We start from the raw sequence: 15427 nt of genomic DNA, 5'->3' as shown, positions 1-15427 counted from the left end.
AGGATACTAGTGTTACGAAAATTGGTCATAGTTCTACTTTTGCTTGTTTCTGATATAATTAGTTTTACTTTCGATCTTAGTACTTTAAAATACAAGTTATATTGTTCTATACAATAAAATTGTCGTAATAGATATAACTCAAGATTTTCCTTTTCTAAGAAGTTCTTGTTTGAAAAGTGTGATTGGAATTACAAGGTTTCTTAATGTATATATCAAGAGTTCGTGAGAAATTTTCAAAAACGTGATGACCGAATTTTGTTATACTTATAAACTTTAGTATAGAAAACAAATGTAAAACTACCACAACCGAGATATGATATAGATAATATTATGATAACCTTGTTTTGATTATGATATAGACAATACTAGTGTCATTAGAAATGTGATGACCTAGCTTTGTTAGCATTATCATAGAAAGAAAACAAATGTAAAACTATCACATTTTGATATATATAATATTATGATAACCGAGTTTTGATATAAATAATACTAATGTCATTAGAAAACAAAGTAGATAACCAAGTTTTACGCAGTTTTCCGAAGCATACAACAAAGAGCTTAATGCATTACTCGTAGATCCAAATAACTAAAATCCAACTCTTTTCCTTCCCTTCCGTGTGATGCGATCCGGAGGCATGATCTTCACCTCCTTGATGTAATCCGGTACATTCCAAGAAGACTTGTCGGCACAACATAAAGTGTCCTGGAATATGCCAGTGCCCAAAGTTCGGACCAGTAGTATTCTGAGCACAGCTCATGGATATGAATGCGACTGCCAACGGTTGTAGTATAATATATGTAAGCAGCCAGTCCGTGAAGACAAGGAAACTTTTCATAATCCCACACCTTGCAAGTACGACTTCTCTCAACTAAGCTCACCAAAAACATCTTTCCTTCAGTGTCGGTGATCTCGTACTCAAACACATAACTATCAATCTTCCGCACAGGTAGCTTTTGTGCAACATGCCATAGCTCGTGCAAGCAGTTCTTAACCCGAGGCACCAGTTTGCTATCAATTGATCCAGCAACAGCATCCTTCCGATGTTGATTGAACCAATCAGAGAATTTTCCGATGATGCAATCCAGCATTGGTATCAAGGCCCACGTCGTTGCCTCTTTAAATACGTTCTTCATTGATTCCACACTGTTGCTTGTATCCAAATTGTACATGTCACGTGGAAAAAAAACTCTCGCCCATCTGTCCTTTTCAGTTTGTTCTTCAACATACTTGTAGGCTGAAGGATAGCTTATCTTAAACGAATCGTAAGCTGAGTTGAAGTCAGCCACCGTGTAATATCTGCCCAACTCCATGAATCTATGCCCGACTATATCCTTTCTGACGCCACAAGCATGCAATTTCACAATTTCCTTCAAATGCCATAAACAATGACCATGGTGAGCCTGAGGAAACACGTTTGCTATAGCGGAGATCATTATTCTATTTCTGTTACTCATGAAAACCAGTTCAGAAGAGTCTGGTATAACACTCTTAAGCATCTCAAAAAACCAAGTCCAGCTAGCATCATTCTCTCCATCTAACACTGCAAACGCAAGTGGATAATCGTGTTGATTAGGATCTTGAGCTTTCGCGAACACTAGAACACCACCATATCCGTTCTTCAGCCATGTCGCATCCACAACTATCACTTTCCTCATAACTGCAAACCCTTCAATGCAAACACCCAAGGCGACGAATAGGTACTTGAATTTAGATCCCTCATCCAATTTCACACAGGTTTTTGTTCCCGGATTCAGTTGCTTTAACATGTACAAATAGCTGTACATCATCTTGTAGCTCTCTTCCGGACTAACAGGTATATCAGAAACCGCCACATTCCTTCTGCACAACGATATCACGCGATTGCTCATTGTACCCTGCAAAACAAAAAAAAACACCAGAAACTTGCTACAGTTATCCAAAGTTACAGCAGTTGTTCCTAGTTGTTTCGGTTATCTACAGTTATACCAGTGAGTGGAGGAGGAGCTGAGCTATCTTAAAAGTATACAGTGTCTAACACTACTTTTTACTTACGCCAGTAATAATGCTCAGTTTTATAAAGTTAATGGTTTATATCTCTGTTAAAATCATACACCATGAATAATTTTAAAAATTAACATAAAAGCTACAACATCTATCGGCCCTAAAAATAAATACAACATCGATAATTTTAAAAATAAACATAAAGTTTAATATAAAATCAAATTTGCACAGTTTAAATCTCTTTCTTATTAATAGAGAAGCATTTTTAAATAATACCCTTTAAAGTGCAACATATTTACGGGCATGCCATTTGCTGATCTGTGAGCACAAGAGCTACTCTCATCCATGTTAATATAAGACCCATTCATTACTAGAATACTAGGGTCAAAACCCGCCCTACGGGCGGGTACTTAAACATACAAATAATTTAAATATATTTAAAATGTTTAATTTAGTTCTAGATAAAAATTAAATTAAAATTTATATTTTTATCACGTCAAATTATTTTAAAAATAAATTACAAATCAAAAATAGAATTATTTTTAAATATTTGTTCTAATTTAGTTTCTAACAATATTACTTCAATTATTTTTAACATAGAAATATCTTTTTTTGTCAAACAACATAGAAATATCTAACTAATAGTTGTAGCTTTAATATAAATCTAATTTTAAAATTTCAAATTTCGCTTCACTTTTATATACAGTCACATACAAAAAGTAAAAGTGTATTATCGTAAACTAAACTTGTCATCGTCTAGCTTTGTCGTGGAAACTCATCCTCTGTTAATACTTAATATACTCGAAAAAACTGTTTTCCAAAAACAAATCATTTTTTCTTACTTTATGTGTTTACTTCTTGAAAATTTCCACGAAAAAACTCTAATTTAACATAACTGTGTCAAAAAGGATCTCTCTAATTGATTTAGAGACTTAAGGGTAAAGAAATATTGGTGTAGGGAAACGGTTTCAGCGCATAGTTTGCTCTTCTCCTTCACCTTTCTTCTCGCTCTCAAGCGTGTTCATGTTCTTTCCCAATCATGGTGATCAGTTTCTTTCTTTCTTTTTCGTAATTGCTGCCTTGACTTCTCTTTTCTATAGCTAAAGTTGGGATAATTATCTGAATCAGTTGATAGGTTCCTATGATATTGAGTTTTGACTAAGTTTAGTTTGGCTACAACTTTAAAAAATGGATATGTGTTTACCGATGTCTAAAGTATAAGATTTTATCATCCTTTGGCTCTATTTTTGTATATTTATATTTACACTATTATAACTGTTTCGTGTTGTGATTTCTCGTAGTAGATTTCGCTGTTTGCTCCATTTATGACATCTTTTGTGGTTATCACATTTGTTCTTTGTTAGCATCCTCTTGTTTTTTAAATTTTAAAGTTCAGGTTTGTGGCAAGGGGTCCTTTGTTGCTTTTGAGATCCTACTATGTGTACATCTTGAAAATCAATATAGTATGCTATTTAACTTGAAATATTAATCGCGGTTGTGTTTATGGTTGATGTGTTTGTTTTTGATAGATTTGGTTGTGTCTCTGACTCTTTTTTGTTACAATTATTTATGATAGATTTGGTTGTGTCTTACTATTACTTGCGTGTGTTTATGGCTGGTGTGTTTGTTTATAATAGATCTGAACTTGATTTTTTAGTTATTGTTCAATATTATTTACCATCATTTTAAAAAGTTGTAACTCGTTATGTTTTCTTTTCTTTTTGTTTTTAGAGAATAATGATTCTTGCTCATTTGTGTGATGAGCTGAAAGAAGAAAACTGAAAACAATCATGTTCATGGTAAAAAAAATCGATAATGTTTCGCTCGCCAATCTCTCAATCTTACAGGTTTGGAAACCATATATTTTTATTCAAAATGCAGTCTCTAGGATTAAACTAATGTTTCTATTGCTTATATTATATTTACTTATTTTTTGTTTTTTTAATTTATATTTTTTATAAATAATTTTACGATAAATCTTTAATATAATATTTTTATTTCTTATATTGTATATTTATTTATTCTAATTTTCTTTTTTATATCAAATGATAATATTATGATAGATGTTTAATATAGTATTTCTATTTCTATATTGTTTATTTACTTATTCTATTTGTTTTGTTTTCATATCGAGTTGTAATATTACGTTTAAATTAATATTTATTTCTTATATTGTATATTTACTTTTTATTTATTTTATCATACATTTTTCAGATTGATGTTTAATGTAATTTTTATTATATATTTTATTTACTTGTTATTTATTTTTATGATATTTTATATTTATTATTTTATTATTATAATAGATATCTTAATATTTTATTATTTTTATACTGTATATTTATTTTTTATTTATTTTACTATATATTTTTCAGAGAGATGTTTAGTTCAGTTTTCTATTTCTTATATTGTATATGTACTTTTTATATTTTTTTTCTATATTGTATATTTATATATCTATTTTTAAAATTTTATATCAAATGATGATATTACGTTAGATGTTTAATGTAATATTTATTTTTTCTTATATTATATAGTTACTTATTTTTAGTTTTATATATTGTATATTTACTTATTCTATTATTACTATAAATGTTAATAGAATATTTATATTTTTTATATTGTATATTTACTTATTTTCTATTTTTTCTTATATATTTATTTAACGTAATATTTCTATTTTTATGTTGTATATTTATTTATTTATTATACATTTTCAGATATTTAATGTGATAGTTCTTTTTATTGTATGGTATATTTACTTATTATCTATTTTTTATTGTATATTTATTTTATTATTTATTTTAATTTGCAGTTCAAATATACGTTTAATGTAATATTTAAAATTTTTAAATGGTATATTTAGTTATTATTTATTTTTTATTCTATCGTATATTTACTTTTTTTTGGGTAATAATGTCACGTGTAATTTTTCGGGAGAAGTCATTCCACTGATGTGGATGTTCTCTGGAGCCTCGAAATTCTATTTTTATATTGTATATTTATTTATTATACATTTTTCAGATAGAAATTTAATGTAATATTTCTTTTCCTTATATTATATATTTACTTATTATCTATTTTTTTATATTGAATATTTATTTTATTATTTATTTAAATTTGCAGTTCAGATATACGTTTTATGTAATATTTCTATTTCTCAAATGATATATTTACGTATTATTTATTTTTCCTTCTATTGTATATTTAATTTTTGTTTATTTATTTTTGGTAATAATATCACGTATCATCTTTCAAGAGAAGTTTTTTCGCTGATGTGAACGTTCTTTGTAGGCGACTTTTATTAGTATAGATTTCCAGATTTTTATCACAGCCTGTAATTTCACTCCCAATTGTGTAGACTTTCACATGGTTTGAAACACTGAAAATAATGTCTTTGAAACTTATTTAGAAGTTGTCTAACCTAAGCTTTATTACATTGTAATCCAGACTGTTCTAAAATAACCAACATGTAACTCTTAACTCAAACATCAAAGATCCTACTATACTCATCATATACTGTAACTAATACACAACAATCTATTACTCATTCTGATACTGCCAATTACTACATTTCTTTCATTGTATATGAAAAATCTAGAAAACCAATAAGAAACATGAATAACCATATGAATTATAAGAATGTTATCTATTGTAGAGAGTCATCATTAGTTACAAAAAATAAAAAAATTGATGACTATTTATAAAAATACCAATATTTTATATATTATAAAGTTTCATGATTTAGGCGCATAAAAAGTAGAAAATTTCATTATTTTTTTGTTACTTTAACATTAATTTATCTTTTTAATGTACTAAGGATATATTATACTTAAAAACATTATATTTATTAATGTTATTTTTTTCTTTTTCTAATTTTCCATTTTATTTTAATAATTAGCATTTTAAGTAAAGTTCCATATGTTAAAATTGATTTTTTCTGTTTTAAGTTATAAATGTACAATTAATTTCGTTTTTAAAAATAGTTATTTTGGAAATATTTCATTTTCAAACATGATATTTTTGTTAATATCATCCTTTCTTTATTTTTTGTCTATTTTACTTCTATTTATTTTTACTGCCACATATAAAAAAACACCTCATTTATTTATATACATATAAAATATAGTTTTTTTTCTTTTCACAAAATTATCAAACATTTCATTATTTTTTTTGTTACTTTAACATTAATTTATCCTTTTAATGTACTTTGGATATATTATACTTAAGAATACATTATATTTTTGTTAATGTTATTTTTCTTTTTCTAATTTTCCATTTAATTTTAATAATTAGCATTTTAAGTGAAGTGTCATATGTTAAAATTGACTTTTCTGTTTAAGTTATATATGTACAATTAATTTCTTTTTTAAAAACATTTATTTTTGGAAATATTTACATTTTCAACATGATATTTTTGTTAATATCATCCTTTTTTATTTTTTGTCTATTTAACTTCTATTTACTTTTACTGCCACGTGGTATTTTATAGAAGTTTTATTTTTTGCTGATGTTGAAACTCTCTCGAGCCTAATAATTAAAATTTTTAAGTAAAGTTTCATATGTTAAAATTGATTTTTCTGTTTTAAGTTATATATCTACAATTAATTTCGTTTTTTAAAATATTTATTTTGGAAATATTTACATTTTCAAACATGATATTTTTGTTAATATCATCCTTTCTTTATTTTTGTCTATTTTACTTCTATTTATTTTTACTGCCACATATAAAAAAGCACCTCATTTATTTATATACATATAAAATATAGTTTTTTTTCTTTTCACAAATTATCAAACATTTCATTTTTTTTTGTTACTTTAAAATTAATTTATCTTTTTTATGTACTTTGGATATATTATACTTAAGAATACATTATATTTTTGTTAATGTTATTTTTTCTTTTTCTAATTTTCCATTTAATTTTAATAATTAGCATTTTAAGTGAAGTTTCATATGTTAAAATTGATTTTTCTGTTTAATTTATATATGTACAATTAATTTCGTTTTAAAAATATTTATTTTTGAAATATTTACATTTTCAAACATGATATTTTTGTTAATATCATCCTTTGTTTATTTTTTGTCAATTTGACTTCTATTTATTTTTACTGCCACGTGGCATCTTCTGGAATAATTTTTTTCGCTAATGTAGACGCTCCCTGGAGCCTGTTAATGTTATTTTTTCTTTTTATAATTTTCCATTTAATTTTAATAATTATATTTTATATACATATAAAATATAGTTTTTTTTCCTTTTCACAAAATTATCAAACATTTCATTATTCTTTGTTACTTTAATATTAATTTATCCTTTTAATGTACTTTGGCTATATTATACTTAAGAATACATTATATTTTGTTAATGTTATTTTTCTTTTTGTAATTTTCCATTTAATTTTAATAATTAGCATTTTAAGTGAAGTTTCATATGTTAAAATTGATTTTTCTGTTTAAGTTATATATGTACAATTAATTTCTTTTTTAAAAACATTTATTTTGGAAATATTTACATTTTCAAACATGATATTTTTGTTAATATCATCCTTTCTTTATTTTTTTGTCTATTTAACTTCTATTTACTTTTACTGCCACGTGGTATTTTATAGAAGTTTTATTTTTTGCTGATGTTGACACTCTCTCGAGCCTAATAATTAAATTTTTAAGTAAAGTTTCATATGTTAAAATTGATTTTTCTGTTTTAAGTTATATATCTACAATTAATTTCGTTTTTTAAAAATATTTATTTTGGAAATATTTACATTTTCAAACATGATATTTTTGTTAATATCATCCTTTCTTTATTTTTGTCTATTTTACTTCTATTTATTTTTACTGCCACATATAAAAAAGCACCTCATTTATTTATATACATATAAAATATAGTTTTTTCTTTTCACAAAATTATCAAACATTTCATTTTTTTTTTGTTACTTTAACATTAATTTATCTTTTTTATGTACTTTGGATATATTATACTTAAGAATACATTATATTTTTGTTAATGTTATTTTTTCTTTTTCTAATTTTCCATTTAATTTTAATAATTAGCATTTTAAGTGAAGTTTCATATGTTAAAATTGATTTTTCTGTTTAATTTATATAAGTACAATTAATTTCGTTTTAAAAAATATTTATTTTTGAAATATTTACATTTTCAAACATGATATTTTTGTTAATATCATCCTTTGTTTATTTTTTGTCAATTTGACTTCTATTTATTTTACTGCCACGTGGCATCTTCTGGAATAATTTTTTTCGCTAATGTAGACGTTCCCTAGAGCCTGTTAATGTTATTTTTTCTTTTTATAATTTTCCATTTAATTTTAATAATTATATTTTATATACATATAAAATATAGTTTTTTTTCCTTTTCACAAAATTATCAAACATTTCATTATTGTTTTGTTACTTTAATATTAATTTATCCTTTTAATGTACTTTGGCTATATTATACTTAAGAATACATTATATTTTGTTAATGTTATTTTTTCTTTTTGTAATTTTCCATTTAATTTTAATAATTAGCATTTTAAGTGAAGTTTCATATGTTAAAATTGATTTTTCTGTTTAAGTTATATATGTACAATTAATTTCGTTTTTAAAAATAGTTATTTTGGAAATATTTACATTTTCAAACATGATATTTTTGTTAATATCATCTTTTCTTTATTTTTTTGTCTATTTTACTTCTATTTATTTTTTACTGCCACGTGGCATCTTCTGGAGAATTTTTTAACGCTGATGTGGACGCTCTCTGGTGCCTCAAAACTGTACTTTTAATAGTATAGACTAGAGATCTTGCCCGGGCTACGCCCGGGCTTATACAAATATCATTGTATATATTTTTATTTAAATATGTATATTTATATGTTTTTAAAACATATAGTTAACCTATGTTATAAAATTATAATTGGGAAATTGAATTAAATATGAGTGAAATTTTATTGTGAGTTTATTCTATTTACAATCTAAAATATGTATGGGATGGTGATAAAATGTGAAATTAGTAAATAATTTGTTAAACCTTAGTTGTTATCCAAAATATTTATATATCTTACATATGTAAGTTATTATGAAAATATCTTATTAATCTTAACTGAATTAAATATATGTTACTCCTTGTACCATTATTTTCTATTTCTAGAAAAAGATAATAAATAGTTAAGCACACCAATATCACTTAGGTTAAGCATAAGAACAACAACAAAAATTAAAACATCGTAAATATGCTCAAATCAACATTAAATACAATAATTTTAACTTAAAAATATGAAAATTTTCTATTACTTAAACCAAAATAAAAAGTACTCTTGTATTCACACAAAACATACTAATAATACAACATCTAAAAGAATAGTTATATAGTTAAGATTTGAAATAAAATAGCTACGAGCTGGATTTTAAAATAATTTAAAATCCCTAATTTATATATTTTAAATAATATTAAGAGAAATGCAATAGTAAGTAAATTTTAAATATATGCATGAAAATTGTATTAATCTTCACATAAAAGTATTTTTTAACTTTAGGTACTATAATTTTTGTTGTTTTGCTAAGACTGTGTAATAGTTGATCTTTGGAAGTGGCAATCAAAACAATAATATTTATCAAATCACCAATACTCTAGAATTTTGTATTATAAAATATTCTTGATTTTTAAAAAGGATGTACTTAACCCTTTTATTATAAACCATCTTAACTTTTAAAGTCAATGTGAGACAATATTTAATAGATGAATTATTCTATTTTGACTCTTATATAACTATATCTATCAATTTCTGCCTTTATAATAGTATAAATATAAAAACCAAAATGTTTACATATTTGTTTATATGTTGTTCTATTAAGATAATTAATATAAATCAACGGAAAATTGATTACCATACAATACATAACTTTTACAATGAATAATTTAATAAAAATAGTTTTCTTAAAAAATAAAATACTACATCATACTGTATAACAAATCTAATAAACTCATGAACAAAAATTTATAGTGGGTACTGGATTATTTTTTGGATCCAAAATTAATTATATTTGATATCCTAACGTAAAATTTGAATTATGTTAAAAAATTTACCAGTAAAAATCTAAATATCTACAAAGAAATATAACACAAATGAAAGAAAGAAATATAAATTTATCTCACCTCATATGCTGTTGTTAGACTATCATATCTCTTTTTACCGCCAACTGCACTTACACTTGATCAACCCTTGGGATCTTCTGCTGCTGGGCTCAACCAAAGAAAATCCCATGATATACAAAAAACTTAACATTAACATTGATCTAAATACTGGATGAGGATATGAAGAGAAGAAAAAACATAGAAGTTAAGTCGAAAGCATATAACAACTTATTCACTACCTTTCATGTTTTTGTGTACGTAGGGAACATGATCAATCCAAACAAATATGTTAAGATTCAGAAATTAAAGTACCCTTGAATAGCTCCCTAGTACAGCTTTTCCAACATTCTGTGGAAAAAACACAGTAAAGCTACTCTGGTTAGTAGTTACTACAATCAAACACAATGATTTTTCTATATTTAGTTGGTTTACCTTATTTTGTTGAATGTTGCATATACCTAGATGAATTTCTTCTTCTCTGTTTCTCATTAATAGCTCTCTCACACATACACACACACACACAAAGAAGAGGAAGCAGAGATGCAATGGCGTACACAGCTTCAAGCTCGCTACGTTCTTCACTTTTCTTCGGATCCAACGTCATAATCTTATCTTCCATACCCAAAACCACAAAACCCTTATTTCCCTTCTCCTTTAAAAACCACCAGACAAACCCAAAATTCTTCCTTTACAGACAACCAATCTTAATATTATTGTTAAACAAATGGAAACACTATCACGTGGCTTCTCGCCTTAATACTTACTAAATAACTACACCACCGGATCAGAAAAGACGACGTCTGACACATCAAACAACCAAATGCACATATCAAGAGTAGTAATGTCCTTACCTTGAGATCTTTGGGAGGTTTCACCATGCAGTACTCGCTCACAAGATTATGGAGTAGCTCGTCATGCTCTGCTTTTGATTGAAAGCGCATTAAAACATCCAATGCTGACACTGCACTTTCTCCTCCAAAGACAGGTTTCTTTCTATTATGAATTCCTTTCTATGTTTCTTGTCATCAAGCCTGCCAACAATACATTAAAAGCTTTGAAATTTTCTCAGCCCATGCACAATATCATTCAAGGAATCTATCAAAAGGACAGTTTATATTGCAGAAATTAGTTAGCTTTAGCATGAGAAACAATTATGGGTAAAATAAATGACGATGAGGAAGACATATATGTTGAAGATGTTATATGAACATCATAAAATTGACAGAAAACCCAAAGCATTAGAAGATACACAAATAAATGAATCTAGTGATTCAAATACCGTGGAGGCCTGAGTTTCCAGTTTTATATGCCGTTAACGTCATTAAGAATGCTTATCTTGTTCTCGTGTTTTTGCGCCAGTGAGCTTCACCAGTTCCTGAAGAAAAGAAATACAATAAAGTTGTTAATTCAAAAGTTGCTAAGCAATCACAGAATCAATGGTTGATGGTGGAGCCATTGTTTTTTTTTTCTCTGGAGTTTCTTTGAACCCTTCTTTGATCGTGTAAGGTGGATGTTCCTAAGATATTCCGTTAACGTCATTAAGAATGCTTATCTTGTTCTCGTGTTTTTGCGCCAGTGAGCTTCACCAGTTCCTGAAGAAAAGAAATACAATAAAGTTGTTAATTCAAAAGTTGCTAAGCAATCACAGAATCAATGGTTGATGGTGGAGCCATTGTTTTTTTTTTCTCTGGAGTTTTCTTTGAACCCTTCTTTGATCGTGTAAGGTGGATGTTCCTAAGATATTAGGGTTTATAGCGACGTGTGTTTTTAGGATATTTCCATAAAAATATATTTAAATTAATAAAAATGTAAAACTATATATTTTTATATATATTTTAATGTAGTATTTCTATTTATATAGTAAATATTAATTTAGAAATATATAATGCCACGTGTCATCTTTCGAAAGAAAGATTTTTACGCTGATGTGGACGCTCCCTGGTGCTTCAAAACTGTACTTTTATTAGTATAGACTAAGATTAAACCCGCCCTACGGGCGGGACAATAATATACAAATAATTTAAATATATTTAAACTATTTTCCTTTCTATCTAAAAAATAAATTAATTATTATCAAGTCAAATTTGTCTATTTATTTTACAAATTATAAACTTATATAAACATAATATAATCATTTTACAGATCAAATTACAAATTATAAAATATAAATTTTCAAAGTTTATTCAAATTTATAAGACATATCTAACTAATAACCGTTACTTACGTTGGGTAGCGATTTTAGGACTTGACTTGATTTTTTAGTTATTGTTCATTACACCTTACAATTATTCCAAAAAGTTGTAACTCGATATATTTTCTTTTCTTTTTGTTTTTAGGTAAGAATGATTCTTACTCATTTCTGTGGTAAGCTGAAAGGACTGAAAACAATCATGTGCATGATAATATTCTCATATTTTTTCTAGCCAATCTCTTCATCTTATTGGTTTGGAAACATATATTTTTATCCAAAATGCAGTACTGTTTGTTCTATATTTCCGTCGCACTTGCAAACGCTATAACCGTAGGATTGAATAATGCTATTTTTTTATTTTTATGTTTCTTTTGTTTATGATCATCATTGTATTGCATACTCTTTTTAGAAATTATCTTCTATTAAGTATGAATTAGTGGTCTGAGACTACTGGAGATAAAATGATTTTTTGGGAGTGATATTCTTTCACCAACATGTGTACATGTGACTATTTCACCTTCGATAGCTCGTTTTTTCAAATGAGTCAGGATGAGTCTTGTTTCATTGCAAAAACATTTATAATGATGTGCTAGAGAGAGAGATAAGCAGTTTTTCATCTAATATTTGAAAATAACAAAAAAATGTAAAACTATACATTTTTCAGATAAATGTTTAATTTTGTATTTTTATTTCTTATATTGTATAGTTACTTAAAAATGTAAACCTATGCATTTTATAGAGATGTTTAATGTAGTATTTTTTTGTATTTATTATTTTTTGTTTCTTATATTGTATATTTAATTATTCTTTTTCTGCTTTTGTATCGAATGTATTATAATTGATATATAATGTAATATTTCTGTTTTTTCTATTGCATATTTACCTATTATTATTTTATAATGTAAGCCATGTGGCTTTTACGGAATTGGGATTTGTATTCAGACGTGGACACTATTTGATGATTTCTTCTATTTGTATTTTATGAATTTTTATTTTCAAATGTTAACTATATATCTATTTTTCACGTTATATTTTTGAATGTTTGTATGAATACATAAGTGCTTTGTACTTATGGTTTACATAATAGAGAGTTTTCATATTTTTTACATTAAAATTATTGTACATATAATTAATATTTTTTTAATAGAAATAGAAAACAATATCACAAGGAGTAACATATAGTAAACGTATCTAACTATACATATTGTATATTTACACATATTTCCTTTGTAAAAAAAACTATACATTTTTAGATAGATGCTTACTATTGTTTCTCATTTCTGATTTTCTTTCTTTATATCAAATATAATATTACCATAGATGTTTAGTGTCATATTTCAGTTTCTAATATTGTATATTTATTTCACTATAATTTTTCCACATAGATGTTTAATATAGTTTTCTCTTTCTTATATTGTACATATAACTAATATTTATTTTTATTATATAGTTTATTTATGCATCTAATATAACAATAGATGTTTAATGTACTATCTATATTTTATATTGTATATTTACTTATTATTTATTTTACTATAATTTTTCAGACAAATGTTGAGTATAGTTTTTCAATTTTTATATTTTAAATTTACTTATTATTTATTTTTCTTATTTTGTATATTTACTTATTCTAAATTTATTGCTTTTATATCAAATCATACTATTATGATATATGTTTAATGTAATATTTTTATTTCCTATATAGTATATTTACTTATTATTTATTTTTTCTTATATTGTTTATTTACTTATTTTATTTTTACCGATATATGTTTAATGTAATATTTCTATTTCTTGTATTGTATATTTACGTTTTCCTATATTGTAATTTACTCATACAAATATGTGAAAATAATAAAATGTAAAACTATATATTTTTCAGATAGATGTTTAATGTAATTTTCGATTTTCTTATTGTATATTTATTTATTATTTATTTTTCTTATATTGTATGTTTATTTATTCTAATTTTTTTATTTTATATCAAATGGTAATATCACAAAAGATGTTTAATGTAATTTTCTATTTCTTATTTTGTATATTTACTTAGTATTTATTTTACTATACATTTTTCATATAGATGTTTAATGTAGTTTTTTATTTATTAGATTGTATATTTATTTATTATTTGGTTTTATTCTTATATTATGATAGATGTTTAATCATTTTTATTTTTTATATTATATATTTAATTATTATTTATTTTACTATATATTTTCAGATAGATATTTAATTTATATTTACTTATTTTAATTTATTTTGCTTTTATATCAAATCAGAATATTACGTTTAATGTAATTTTTTATTTCTTATATTATAGATTTTTCACTGTTTAATTTTTTTTACTTATTCTAATATTACAATAGATGTTTAATATAATATTTTATTTCTCATATTGTATATTTTATTGTTTAATTCAGATTTTTTTTTCATTTTTAGTTGCATATTTACTTGTTTTTATTTTTATATTGTATATTTACTTATTCTATTTTTTTTTGCTTTTATATTAACTGATAATATTACGATAGATGTTTAATGTTATATTTATATTTCTTTTATTGTATATTTATTTACTTATTTTCTTAATGCCACGTGGCATCTTTTGAAAAAAAAAATTCGATGATGTGACACCCTATAGAGCTCCAACATGAGATCAAGAGAAACTCGAGAAATCTTTTTAGAGAGGTTTCCCATGAAAACATTTTACTTATCATTACCACCAACCTTTACAAAAAATCTGAATAGTCTTATTCTTCCACTTTTTTGCCTACGTCCGGGCTTATACAAATATCATTGTATATATTTTTATTTAATATATATATATATATATATTATATATATATATATATATGTTAAACATATATTTAATCTATGTTATAAAAATATAAATAGTAAATTGATTTAAATATGAGTGAACTTTTATCATGAGTTTATTATTTTTACAATCTAAAATATGTATATGATGGTGAGAAAATGTGAAATTAGTAAATAATTTGTTAAACCTTAGTTATTATCCAAAATAATTATATATCTTACATATGTAAGTTATTATGAAAATGATGACAAAAAAAGTAAGTTATTATGAAAATATATTATTAGTCTTAACTGAATTATACTTTTTTACTT

The 15427-nt window shown here is 24.8% G+C and overlaps 1 protein-coding gene across 1 annotated transcript; it reads right to left on the bottom strand.

The window, feature by feature from the left end:
* Positions 1–642: 642 nt before the first annotated feature.
* Positions 643–2328, bottom strand: LOC108831642 (protein FAR1-RELATED SEQUENCE 5-like). Its single transcript, XM_018605159.1, has 2 exons — positions 2281–2328; positions 643–1875 (listed from the first exon to the last, which is right to left on the bottom strand). Exons 1-2 carry the CDS (start codon positions 2326–2328, stop codon positions 643–645), a joined length of 1281 nt encoding a protein of 426 aa, XP_018460661.1.
* Positions 2329–15427: the final 13099 nt, after the last annotated feature.

The sequence above is a fragment of the Raphanus sativus genome, chromosome 9 (genome assembly GCF_000801105.2).
Source record: "Raphanus sativus cultivar WK10039 chromosome 9, ASM80110v3, whole genome shotgun sequence".
Lineage (NCBI taxonomy): Eukaryota > Viridiplantae > Streptophyta > Magnoliopsida > Brassicales > Brassicaceae > Raphanus > Raphanus sativus.
Note: the sequence above shows the minus strand (reverse complement) of the source record. Positions and strands in the feature narration are given on the sequence as shown.

What these genes read in the sequence shown, in the direction of transcription:
- LOC108831642 (XM_018605159.1), bottom strand. Translation starts at nt 2,328, where the DNA reads ATGGATGAGAGTAGCTCTTGTGCTCACAGATCAGCAAATGGCATGCCC. An exon ending in GATCAGCAAATGGCATGCCC is followed by an intron (nt 1,876 to 2,280) that starts GTAAATATGTTG and finishes TTTGTTTTGCAG; the next exon opens with GGTACAATGAGCAATCGCGT.